The sequence below is a fragment of the Mycteria americana genome, chromosome 10, assembly GCF_035582795.1.
Source record: "Mycteria americana isolate JAX WOST 10 ecotype Jacksonville Zoo and Gardens chromosome 10, USCA_MyAme_1.0, whole genome shotgun sequence".
In the NCBI taxonomy this organism is placed as follows: Eukaryota; Metazoa; Chordata; class Aves; order Ciconiiformes; family Ciconiidae; genus Mycteria; species Mycteria americana.
The window spans coordinates 5,664,819-5,676,811 of NC_134374.1; the positions used below are offsets into that span (position 1 = coordinate 5,664,819).

The 11,993-nt window shown below is 49.2% G+C and overlaps 2 protein-coding genes and 1 long non-coding RNA gene across 4 annotated transcripts; 1 reads left to right on the plus strand and 2 right to left on the minus strand.

Annotated features, from left to right (window-relative positions):
- Nucleotides 1-18: 18 nt before the first annotated feature.
- NDUFA1 (NADH:ubiquinone oxidoreductase subunit A1) lies at nt 19-1,064 on the plus strand. Its single transcript, XM_075513077.1, has 3 exons — nt 19-402; nt 590-679; nt 969-1,064. The coding sequence occupies exons 1-3, from the start codon at nt 301-303 to the stop codon at nt 987-989; spliced, it is 213 nt and encodes a 70-aa protein (XP_075369192.1). The 5' UTR covers nt 19-300; the 3' UTR covers nt 990-1,064.
- A 949-nt stretch (nt 1,065-2,013) lies between these two features.
- Nucleotides 2,014-7,361, minus strand: LOC142415085 (uncharacterized). Of its 2 annotated transcripts, none has more exons than XR_012777285.1 (4): nt 5,589-7,361; nt 4,806-4,902; nt 4,534-4,711; nt 2,014-4,012 (listed from the first exon to the last, which is right to left on the minus strand). It is a non-coding gene; the product is annotated as an uncharacterized LOC142415085 (long non-coding RNA). The 2 variants fall into 2 exon arrangements; XR_012777284.1 differs by having other exon boundaries at nt 4,806-4,905.
- A 49-nt stretch (nt 7,362-7,410) lies between these two features.
- Nucleotides 7,411-11,971, minus strand: NKAP (NFKB activating protein). The gene is made up of 9 exons (XM_075513076.1): nt 11,683-11,971; nt 11,102-11,182; nt 10,627-10,700; nt 10,285-10,404; nt 9,777-9,822; nt 9,248-9,363; nt 9,023-9,098; nt 8,385-8,534; nt 7,411-7,737 (listed from the first exon to the last, which is right to left on the minus strand). The coding sequence occupies exons 1-9, from the start codon at nt 11,928-11,930 to the stop codon at nt 7,563-7,565; spliced, it is 1,086 nt and encodes a 361-aa protein (XP_075369191.1). The 5' UTR covers nt 11,931-11,971; the 3' UTR covers nt 7,411-7,562.
- Nucleotides 11,972-11,993: the final 22 nt, after the last annotated feature.

Below are 11,993 nucleotides of genomic sequence, written 5' to 3' on the forward strand. Positions count from 1 at the left end.
TCCCGGCATGCCCCCGGCGGGGCCCGCGGCCCCCGGCACCGCCCGCACGTGGCGGCGTCAGCCTCCGGGGCCGGGGCCCGGGCCGGGGCCGGGCGGGCTGGGGCGCGGCCACGGCCTCATTGCCTGCGCCGGCACTACGGACCGCGGCGCTGTCGCTCCCACCCTCCTTCCGGCCTGCCTCGGCAGTGGCGGCAGTGACGGCAGTGACGGTGGTGACGGCAGCGCGGCGGCGCGCGGGGCAGGCCGGGAGTGCCCGCGGGGAGCTCGGGGCAGCGGTAGGGGCAGCGCGGCGCCGGCGAGATGTGGTACGAGATCCTGCCCGGCATGGCCATCATGGGCATCTGCCTCAGCATCCCCGGCCTCTCCACCGTCTACATGCACCGCTGGTGCAACGGCGGCAAGGTCAGCGCGGGGCGGGGCGGCCCTGCCCCCGGCCCGGGATCCCGGGGCCCGCCTTCCCCCCCCGGGATCCCCTCCCTCCCGGGGCTCCCCTTCCCCCGGGCCCCTCCTTCCCTCGGGACCCCTTCCCTCCGAGATCCCCCTTCCCCCGGGGAGCGGCGGTAACAGGCAGCACGGTGCGTGCCCGCAGGAGAAGAGGATCGCCCGCTATCCCTACCAGTGGAGCCTGATGGAAAGAGACAGGCGGCTGTCGGGTACCAACAAGTACTACGACTCCAAGGCAGGTGCTCGGGGCAGCTGCTGCTGGCGGGGAAGCGGGAGCCCTGCGCTGCTCCCCCCGTCCCCGAGCTCCGGGCTGGGGGCTCCCGCGGCCTCTGCGGTGGGCACTGCTCGCTCTTGGGGCTGGTGGCCTGCAGCTGGCCTGCCTGCGGGGATGTGCGTTTCAAGGGGTTTTTTGATTAGGACTTGGGTACTTCAGCATAGTTTGAAAACCTGCATTTTCAGCTATGCCCTCTTGGAAGTTAGCGATGAGAATGGTGCAGATACAGCTGTTACTTTTTCTTTTTCAGGGTCTGGAGAACATAGACTAAGGTGGCAGCACTTTGAAGAATCCACATATCTATATAAAATGATTTAACTCTTTAATAAAGATATACAAGCATTCAGCCGTTGTATCTGTGTTGCTGTGGTGGGTTGACCCTGGCTGGATGCCAGGTGCCCACCAAGCCGCTCTATCACTCCCCTCCTCAGCTGGACAGGGGAGAGAAAATATAACAAAAGGCTCGTGGGTTGAGATAGGGACAGGGAGATCACTCGCCCATCACCATCATGGGCAAAACAGACTTGACTTGGGGAAAATTAATTTATTACTACTCAAATCACAGCAAGGTAATGAGAAATAAAATGAAATCTTAAAACACCTTCCCCCCACCTCTCCCTTCTTCTCAGGCTCAACTTCACTCCTGATTTTCTCCACCTCCTGCCCTCCAGCAGCGCAGGGGGACAAGGAATAGGGGTTGTGGTCAGTTCATCACACGTTGTCTCTGCTGCTCCTTCTTCCTCACACTCTTCCCCTCCTCCAGCATGCAGTCCCTCCCACGGGAAACAGTTCTCCACAAACTTCTCCAACATGAGTCCTTCCCATGGGCTGCAGTTCTTCACAAACTGCTCCAGCGTGGGTCCTTTCCACGGGTGCAGTCCTTCAGGAACAGAATGCTCCAGCGTGGGTCCCCCACGGGGTCACAAGTCCTGCCAGCAAACCTGCTCCAGCATGGGCTCCTCTCTCCATCGGGCCACAGGTCCTGCCAGGAGCCTGATCCAGCACGGGCTTCCCATGGGGTGACAGCCTCCTTTGGGTGCATCCACCTGCTCCAGTGTGGGTCCTCCACGTGGAGCAGGTGGATATCTGCTCCACCATGGACCTCCATGGGCTGCAGGGGGACAGCCTGCCTCACCATGGTCTTCACCACAGGCTGCAGGGGAATCTCTGCTCCGGCGCCTGGAGCACCTCCTCCCCCTCCTTCTTCACTGCCCTTGGTGTCTGCAGAGCTGTTCCTCTCACACACTCTCACTCCTCTCTTCTGACTGCTGCTGGTGTTGCACAGTTTTTTTCCCTCCCTTCTTAAATATGTTATCCCAGAGGCACTACCACCATCGCTGATGGGCTCAGCCTCAGCGGGTCTGTCTTGGAGCTGGCTGGCATTGGCTCTATCAGACACAGGGGAAGCTTCTGGCATCTTCTCACAAAAGCCACCCCTGCAGCCCCCCTGCTACCAAAACCTTGCCACGCAAACCCAATACAGTTGCATATAAGCTTTGGACAGAATGGGTTTCCTCACTTTATGCACTCTGATATACACTATGCAGGTGTCTGAGAGGAAGAAAAGGAATGCCAACAGGACTACCACAAAACTACCATTACGGATGCATCTGTAGCAATAAGTACTAGCAAAATGCAGAAAGACAGCAGGACTGATTCTATTTTTGCACCCACTTCTGCTGACCTGCAGTTCCCTGTAGCAACCCTGCTGACTGTGCAGCAGTCTGCGTGAACAGCCAGCATCACCTCCTGCAGCTTGCGATTCTTCCCTCCCAGCACAGTTTTAACTTACAATACAGCCAAAACCTGCTTCTGCTACAACCTAAATCCTCTATAAACAATGACTCTCACTTGTCTGCTTGTCAAAGTATGGGAAATGGGAGAGTGAAATGCAGATCTTGTGTCACTGCCATTAACACTGATTCACCGAGAGGCACGGGGTGTGGAACAACCACAAATAACCCCATAGAGTGAACAAGGTGCAGAGTCACATAAATGAGAGAAATTTCTGAGACATTTCTGACTGGAAAGTTATGCTTACTCAGCTAGACAGAGTCTACTGAAAGAGCAGCCATGCCAGCAGCAAAATACCCTTTTACTGTTCTGCAGCCAGTGAGAGCTAAGGATGCCCAGTAGCACTAGAAGTTGTTTTCTGCTGACTGTAACCAAGTCTGTTTCTCTGCTCTGCATGTCTCTAATATAATCCCCTCTATTTGCTTGTAGCCATATTGAAAAAGTAGTAATATTTCAGAAAAAGAAAATACACTGATGTAAACAGAATTCTTCTAGATTTACATCAGCGTGAGTAACAGCAAGTTCAGACAGAGAAATTTGCATCTGAATTCCTCTGCTGACTAGTTGGGTTGGGACGAAGTGTTTCTGATAGTCTATCGGTAGTCCTGAACATAGCCTGTGTCACTGAGCAGGGACAGATACATCTGACACTTCTCTGGGGCACTCTTGTGTCCAGGCTCTGGAACGATGTGGTTAAATTAAGCTGTCCAGCTGCTCAGGCTTTCTAGATGTGGTCAGCCTTGGGTTTGGCTCCTGACAAGCTTGTCAAGGTCTCAGTTTTCTGAAGGGCTGAAAAGAGCTTGGGAATCAATGAAATACCAGCCCAAAGCACTTACCACCAGGTAGTCAGCTACAGCACTGGCTGGAGGGACAGAAAAACTAGCAGGAAGAGAAGATCAGGAGAACAAGAAATGAGAGGGAAAAGATGTGGAGATCAGGACAGGAAGCAGAGGAGGAGACAGGCTTCCAGGGCTCACACTAGCCTTGAGCACCTCTCCCAAGCTAGACAGCTGAAAAGCAAACCAGGGCTGCTTTAGGCAGGGTTTGCTGTAAGCCTTCCAGATACCAAGGGGCCTTGAACAGCTATTGTGAGACTCGTCCTGACTGGGTGAGCGTGTTGCAAGGAGAACTTTCGGGCTCAGAAGAGGCCTTTTCTGTTTGACACCATGCCTTGGACTGTGCTCACCCTACAGCATGTCCCGAGCAGCAGCTGGAAGAAGCTTCCTTTGTTGCATGAGATGCAATAAACGAGTGGGCCTCATCTGTCACACACACAGAGCTCTTCAGGGGTCTGCATCCCAAGCCTTGCCTCCCCAGCAGTTCCAGCACAAGACCTTCCCATCAGCTGCGAAGCCATTTTCCAACCTGTTGACCAGTTCCCCCTCAGATGTTTCCCCATGTCTTCGCACAACTCCTACGCCAGGGTCCTCGGGGTTCTTTTCTCCCATCTGTCCTTCAAAGCAGATGCTTATGCTGCAGTTGTTCTTCCCAACTTTGTTACTGAGGGGATGAAACCAAATGAAGAAAACTCCCATAAGAAACACAGAACAAAGTGTGCCAATGGGCAAAGGAAAGTTTCATAGCTCACTCTCGCTCTGTGGTATTACCTGTTGATATTCATTCTCCCATCTCATACAAACCTAAACCAGCTTCCCATTGCTCTCACCACCTCCTTTCACCTTCAAGCAGTAAGCATCTCTATCAGACCACAAGGACTAGGACCTACACTTTGCTCATTTATGTCTCTAGTAGCTGAATCCTTGTAACAGCCCCTTGTCATCCTGGAAGAGTGGCTGCTGGGAATTCAGCATGCTGCGTTCTGCTAAAACATCTCTGACCTCTCTCATGTAGCGTCTGTGGTCTGAAGGGCTCTGTGTTGCAAGCACTGATGTTCAGAGCCTACAGCACTGCTGTGAAAGCCAGACTGAGTCTGCGTTTGGCAGAGCACAGAGCTGGAAACTGGCAGAAACATGACAAACAGAGGATCTGGCAGGATCCCACATCTGCTTTCCTGCTCATACCGTCTTCCCCATCCAAGCAACGGCAATGACTCTGGGCAGCTGCAAGTAGGGCTGAGCAGAGGCGAGTTACGGAACAAGGGATCAGTAGAGGGAGAGTGGCCCGCTGCTCTTCATGCTGCCTCGGAACCCCTCTCTGGATCGGCCTGACATTTGTCACCTGTACCATAATATGGTGCAGCTCAAGAGAAAAAAAAGAAATAAATTGCACTAAGTAGATTTTTTACCTCCAGAACCTATGCTTAGTCATACTGAACCTTAGCTTTTCTACTTACTGGCTATGGATCCCCAAGCAGCAGTCCACAGATGTCGTGGTTTAACCCCAGCTGGCAACTAAGCACCACACAGTTGCTCACTCACTTCCCCCCTGCCCTGCTGGGATGGAGGAGAGAATTGGAAGTGTAAAGCGAGAAAACTCGTGGGTTGAGATAAAAACAGTTTAATAATAAAAAAAAGAAATAATAACAAATTGTAAGGAAAAAAATAAAGCAGGAGAGAGAAAACTAAGAAAGACAAGTGATGCAAATGAAAACAATTTCTCACCACCAACCAACAGATGCCCAGCCAGTCCGGGAGCAGCGCCCACCCCCAACGCCAACCTCCCCCTAGTTTTATTGCTGAGCATGACGCCATACGGTGTGGAATGTCCCTTTGGTCAGCTGGGGTCAGCTGTCCTGGCTGTGTCCCCTCCCAGCTCCTTGTGCCCCCCCAGCCTCCTCGCTGGTGGGGTGGGGTGAGAAGAGAAAAGGCCTTGACCCTGTGTAAGCACTGCTCAGCAGGAACGAAAACATCCCTGTGCTATCAACACTGTTTCCAGCACAAATCCAAAACATAGCCCCATACCAGCTACTGTGAAGAAAATGAACTCTATCCCAGCCAAAACCAGCACAACAGCTCATAGCCACTGGTCAGAAATCTTATATCCTAGCACAAGCTGAAAATTGTAACATCTGAGTCTTTGCCTTCACAAGAGAATACTCACAGAGGCTTTAAACCAAAACTATTCTAATCCATATCAGAGATGTTATACAAATACACATAGTATATTTAGCTCTCACCTAATTAAAATGTCTGCTTTTTGAGGTCCTGTATGTGAACTCTGCCCTGTCTCTCCTCTCTTGCAGACCTTGCCTGTGAAGGTATTCACTCTGGAGTCTAGCAGGCCAATTCACAGGTCAACGTTACTACTCTTCCATCACTGACACAACTCAGGAGGTTCTAGTAAGCTTTTCCGTGCCAAAAACAAACAGGGAGCTTGATGTAAATAAGTTTGCAATAATAGCAGAGAGGTGGAGGAAGCTGTCAAAATCTTGCTATGCAAAACCAAATGACCCTGCTTATCATTAGCTTCAGTCCACCACAAGCATGGATAGCCGCCCCATAAGCACCTGCCTTCTCCATAATGAATTTGTCCTGGGTTTACACAGGTCTAGGTGGTGTTCTTTTTTTTCAGCAGATAGGCTTGCCCTGTGAATAAAGGCCAGCTCTCAGCTGGCCAAACTTGGATTCAATATTATTCTTACCATTTACTCTCTTTTTATCCACCAGGCCAGAACAGCGTCAGTTGAAAGTGGCTTAAGGACATCATTGAAAATAAAAAGTCTTTCCTCATGGAAAGACTTACTTTCTAATGAACAACTTAAATTCACCAATGCTCTGTTGGTATTTTGTGGAGAATCAAATAAACACAATGAAGAAAGAATGGCTCTTCCTTATTAGCATTTCTACTTTGTGGATACATAAAAAGCATTAAATCTGTGCAAAATCAACTATGGCCTGACCTGGCAGCTGGCTTTACATGACGGTCCCTTGCAGGTATGGGTGGGCATGGCAGGACGGAACCAGGTTCCGCAGTGTAAATGGGAAGAGGCAGCTGTTTGCGAACACCAGGTCTGCAGAACTCCACGGCAAACATTATAGGATTTTTATTTTCTTTATACAAACATACAAGACATCTCTGCTGCCAAAACTACAACAGAGATTTAGGACAACAAAAAAACCCTCTAGAAAACACTTTTTCTTTTAAAAGCATTTGAGAAAAAGAAGGCTAAGGGGGGTATGTTTGGAAATATGCAGTTGAATCAAAGATCACCACCACAGAAGCACTACCCGGAGTAGGCCTCTGAGTACAGAGTTTAAAGAGAGCCATGTAATACCACTGAAACAGACCAAATTAAAATACCCCAGGAGTTAAAATAAGGTTTTAATCTAGAACACTTTCATAGACAAAAAAATTTCAAATAAATTGAAAGATACATCCTTGTTACCACCTGTGTACATCCAGGCATTCCAATCACTGCACCCCACTGCTCTGATACCTATGTATAACATAGGAGAAAAAGAAGCAAGCAATTTAGTTCTTCAGCACAGGCTTTGGTGGATTGAAGATAAGACCCTCCTATTACTGCTACTGCTACTGTTACTTTATATCCCAATTGCAATCTGCTTGCTTTAAAGTAACTGAAGCCCATCTGTATTAAATTACAAACTCATTTCTATTTACAAGTCCAGTTTGAACCACAAACCAAACTCAACTGTTTTGAGAAAAAAAATAAATCTAAAAGACTTATGAAAAAATACCTAAGGGGACAGTCTTAGATCTTAAACAGGAGATCCTTCATTTTTGCTACCGTTACTAGTAGCTTGCTTCTGATGGCCAGTCTACTCTCATTAGTCAAAATAAATGGAAAATCGCACTTATTGGCATCAGGTAACAAAGCCTTCCCATGGAATCCTCCTGCTTGTCTGATTCAAAGTGAGCACAGAACATCGCCACCTCTAATCTTCCCTGCCTGTTCCTGCCTTCCCTGCCTTGTAGCCTTTCACTTTACAGGGATTCCTTGTAGATGGTGAACAAATCATCCAAGAAAATCTGACAAAAGTAACTGTTTCCTTGATACAAGTAATCCACTCCTGAGCCTTGGCCCTGTTGGGTGAAAGGCACTGCAGCACTTGCAGCTTTTATCAAATCATGACTGGAACAGGCTTGCTGCTGCTTGGTAGAATCTATGGTGTATAGTTCAAATAAAGAATTATTTTTCTTCTTTGCCCTTAGTCTTTCTGTAGACCATCTCTCGAAAGCTTGCAAGGATCTTATTCTCTCGTTTCCTCCTCTCCTCCTGGTTGAAGGATGCCAGAGCTCTCTTTTCATCTGCGCTGTAAATCTGGTTCTCTTTACGCAGACGCACAGCTTCCATTCGGCGATGTCTGCAGAGGAGAACATTGTGTACATCAGCACGGGCAGAGGGATGTAATGCCGCCTCACGGCTTCCATCCATCGACTGACCTGAATGTTTTGAGGGGCTTATAAATAAAGATACCTACACTAGAGAATCCAGACTGCACACAAACCTTCCCAGGAGTGTGGCAGAGAGAGAAACTGACTTCTGGGAGTGTCTGCTCTCAGGCAGTCAGCCAGAAGCCCCACCTACCCCCAGGGTGTCAACTGCTGGCTGACCAAAATTTAAGTGAAATTCCTGTTGGACTCGTAGAGAAAAAAGTGCAGCCAACCTCTCACACTTTGATTTGTCTCCTACTGAAGAGCCAGCACATCACCACTGCTGTCCAAACACACCAGCTTTGAGCCACCTGACACAAGCATCTCCTCATTTGAAATACGAGATAATTAGAAGTATATTACCTGGAAAGAATTTTTGCTCTTGAGGAGAAAGAGTCCTTAAAAAACTCACCATCTATCTACAGCAATAGGGAGTTTAGCGTAGATTACTGCAAGCACACAGAGCACCATCTCTTCCGTGCTTTCAACTAGGGCTTGGAAGCAGTCTTCCAACCGGCCAACAGAGGAAGCAGCTCTCAAAAATTTCACTGAACCACTACCATCACCAAAACCATACCTGCTGCCACTCATGACGTAACCAGAGCTCTCAAACGACGCGATCTCTTCACTGGTCAAGCCGATTTCACCTCTCCGGGGTATACGTTTTCCTGCTTTTACGTACTCTGCCATTGCTGCACCTTCACCGGGCAAGAGGGCATGTCCGTAGCTTAAAAAAAAAAAGAAGCAGCAGTGATTTCAATCCGTCTCAACTAGAGAGAGCCTGAGCTAAACATCCAGCTTCCCTGTTCACTACTTGCTAGGAGCTGCATTTTTAAGCACTTTCTTCTTTCCCACATATTGGCCTGTTTCTTCTTTATGGCTAACACTAGCAACAACATCTTAAGTTACCAGTTGAATCCATTCTGATTAAACAGTAACGAAGACACTATAAAGTCACAATACTGCAGAGCATTAGAATAAAGGCATCTTACAATTTATTTTCTAGAAATCAAGGCTAAAAAGCATAAATCAGACTTTTCTACCTGAGTTCAGGCCCGGGTAAAGGCTAGCACCACTACCACTTCTATCTGTGAGTTTCTGGCACAGCATTTCTCTCTGATGCATGCCATATTGTTATAACAGCCCTTTTGAACAGTAACCTTCAGGCGTGATTTACTTGATTTGATCAAAGTACCGTTAGAGTGGGCTACTCACTTCAAAGGCCTATCATCCTGAGATGCATGTGTTTTGGGAGCTTCCGGTCCAATCAAGCTATCAGCTTCTGTATTTTCTGCACAATCAAATAACAAGGAAGATTAATATTGCGCCCGTTGTTCTTTGTTATCAGAACAGTTAACACAGGTCAGCAACACCTAACAAAGAATTCACAAAAACGACACCAAGAAGTTTCAATCCAAGTTTAAAGTCACGTGAACCTACTTGATCTCTCAATCCAGAGATCCTCCCCTTGAAACGTTTCGTCATCAGAATCTTCACTACTTGAATCACTGGATTCCTTCCTGCTCTTCTTATTTTTCTTTTTCTTATACTTCTTCCTGTGATAAGGTAGAGACAGACATGCTATTTACCAAAATTGAAGATGAAAGAAAGTGCTTGGAATCATACTCAAGTCATTAGTTTCTCATGGCAACTTCCACCTATGGGATGCCTGACTGTCTGCATATAGGTTGTTGTTTCATAGAAAACACCTTACAGCATAACAAAGACAACATATACACTGTTATGCCTTTCATATAGTGTTAAAAAGTGGCTCCCTATCTTTCCAGTGAGTTCTCTATGCTGCATGGTTCTGTAGATTTAAAGAAAAATCCATCAAATTAAGAGTATTCGACAGCATTTATAGCCCTAATTACAGGAGTGCTCAGCCTTCCTCACTACCTGCTAAGAAAGCGGTGCTGCCCTCTAGTCAAAAGCAGGTAGAATTACACACAACCACCTGGAAACTTACTTTCTATTCTTCTTTTTCTTCTTCTTGCTTTTCTTTTTATCTTCATCTGAAAAAAAGAAAGTATATGTATTACCAAAAAGAGATGATTAGCTATAACTAAGTAGTTTACTGCACTGTGAATAACTAACTGCCTCCATCAGAATGCCTGAGTACACAGCTTCTCAGACGTGATTCGTTTAGATACCAAATACTGAGAAAGTATTAGCAGAAAGCTACCTGCAGTATTGTTCGTTGTGAGAATATATCGCACATATCTCTGGCATGAGACGCCCAATGGATGCTAAATTCAGAAATCCTACTTCCTGAGGCCAGACCGCAGGCACTCAAGGAAAGGGCACTGCAAACCCGGCAAGATGGTGAAAGAAGAGAATACTGGATTGATGCTACAGCTCTGTAATTTCAGAACACTGCAAGCGTGCAACAAAAGCCAGACACGTCACTTTGCGTTCAGAGGAGTGGAAGGAGAACTGTCACACCACGCACATTAGCCAAAACCCTCTTTTCTTACCACTGGAGTTCTGCTCAGACTCCGAGTCGCTGTCGCTGTCCTCAGAATGTTTTCTGCGTTTTCTTTTGGATGCCTTCCGCTTTTTCTTCTTTCTTTTCTTCTTCTTTTTCTTTTTTTCCTCTAGAATATTTTTAAAAGATAACATTAGAGAACAGACAAAAATCAGCTAGCTCAATATGTATTTCCTGATCTTCCCAAAGCAGCGCTCTCCTTTGAGCTGGAGCCCACCACACTCACTTCCACCAACCAAAGTCGGTGAACCTCATGCAAGCAACAACAGCAGATTCTAGACTTTGGCAGCTTCCCATTTTCGAAACAAGCTGTGTAAGCAAAACAACATACCTTCTGAGCTGGAATCTGAAGAACTACTCTTAGATTTTGCCTCTTCATCTTCTACTGGTGTATGCTCATCGGAACTGAGTAAAAATAAAAATTTGCTACTTAAAATCCATTTTGTAGTATTCAAGATCAAAGGTACACATATGACCAAACACACGCTTGCAGATTTTGAGTCAATACTCGCAATAGCGTAAACTATTGAACAGCTAGTTTGCAGCATGGGCACTGCTTTCAGACCCACAACACAAAGGTCACCTGATCCACAATAAATCACATCTTGCGTAACTGGTTTGTTGGAATTATTTGAGGGGGAAGTAGGAAATAAAGCAATAATCTCATTGCGTCGATTCAGAAGTGAACTGACACAGATGAATTGTGGCAAAGGGACTAGCGTAAGAGTAAGACATTTTTGTAAATTAAACCCACATATAATCCCTATCATAAAAACCAGAAGGGAGGAAGAAAGAATACGCCTTACTCGGGGTCAGGAACCTTTGGCGACAGTCCCCAGACTTCAGGTGCCCCCAGTTCTCCAATTCTCTCTCTCTCATTGAGCCTCCTGCAACGAAAAACACCGTCGCTGAAGCCCAGCGTGCCCTGCCCCGCGCATAAACACCTTCGCTCCGGTGTCTCTTACCATTTCTAATCGCCTGAAGCAGCTACGTAAGGAGAAGCCGCAACCAGCGGCCTGGGAGGCGGAAGCAAACCTCCGCCCGCTGCAGAGGACGGCCGGGTAACGGGCGTTAGCGCCCTTCCAGCCGAGCCCCGGCCCGGCCCGGCCCGCCCGGGCGCCCCGCCACCCGGCACAGCCGCGGGGAACGCCGCACGGAGCGGCCCGAGGGGCTTAAAGCGCCGGGCAGAGCCGGACAGCACCGCCGCGCCGGGCCGTGAAAGGGCCGTGCGGAAACAGGCCCGGCCGCCCCCTCCCCGCGAACCGCAGGCCCGGCACCCTGCCCTCCCCGCCCCGGGAGCGCCGGTTCCTCCGAGCGGCGGGGAGGAACCGGCACGACAGGCCCTGCGGAAAGCCCCGGGCAGGGGCAGCCCGCGGCCGGCGCTCGCCTCTGCCGCAGGATCTCCTCCTTCTCCTTCTCGTAGTACTCGGGCCAGGCCTTGCCGTGGTGGTGGCCGTGGTGCGCGGCGGAGCGCGGCCCGCCGGGCGTGCGCTCGCGGGAGCGGGACCAGCTGCGGCTCCGCCGGTGGCTCGGGCGCTTCAGGCCGTTGCGCTCGCGGGAGCGGGAGCGCGACCTGCGGCCGCGGCGCTCGGGGCTGGCGGCCGGCGGGCTGCGGGACCGCGACGCCGGCGCCATGGCGGCGGGGCGGCCGCTGCCGATGAGCCACTTCCGGGCGGCGCGCGGCTTCCGGCGCCCTCC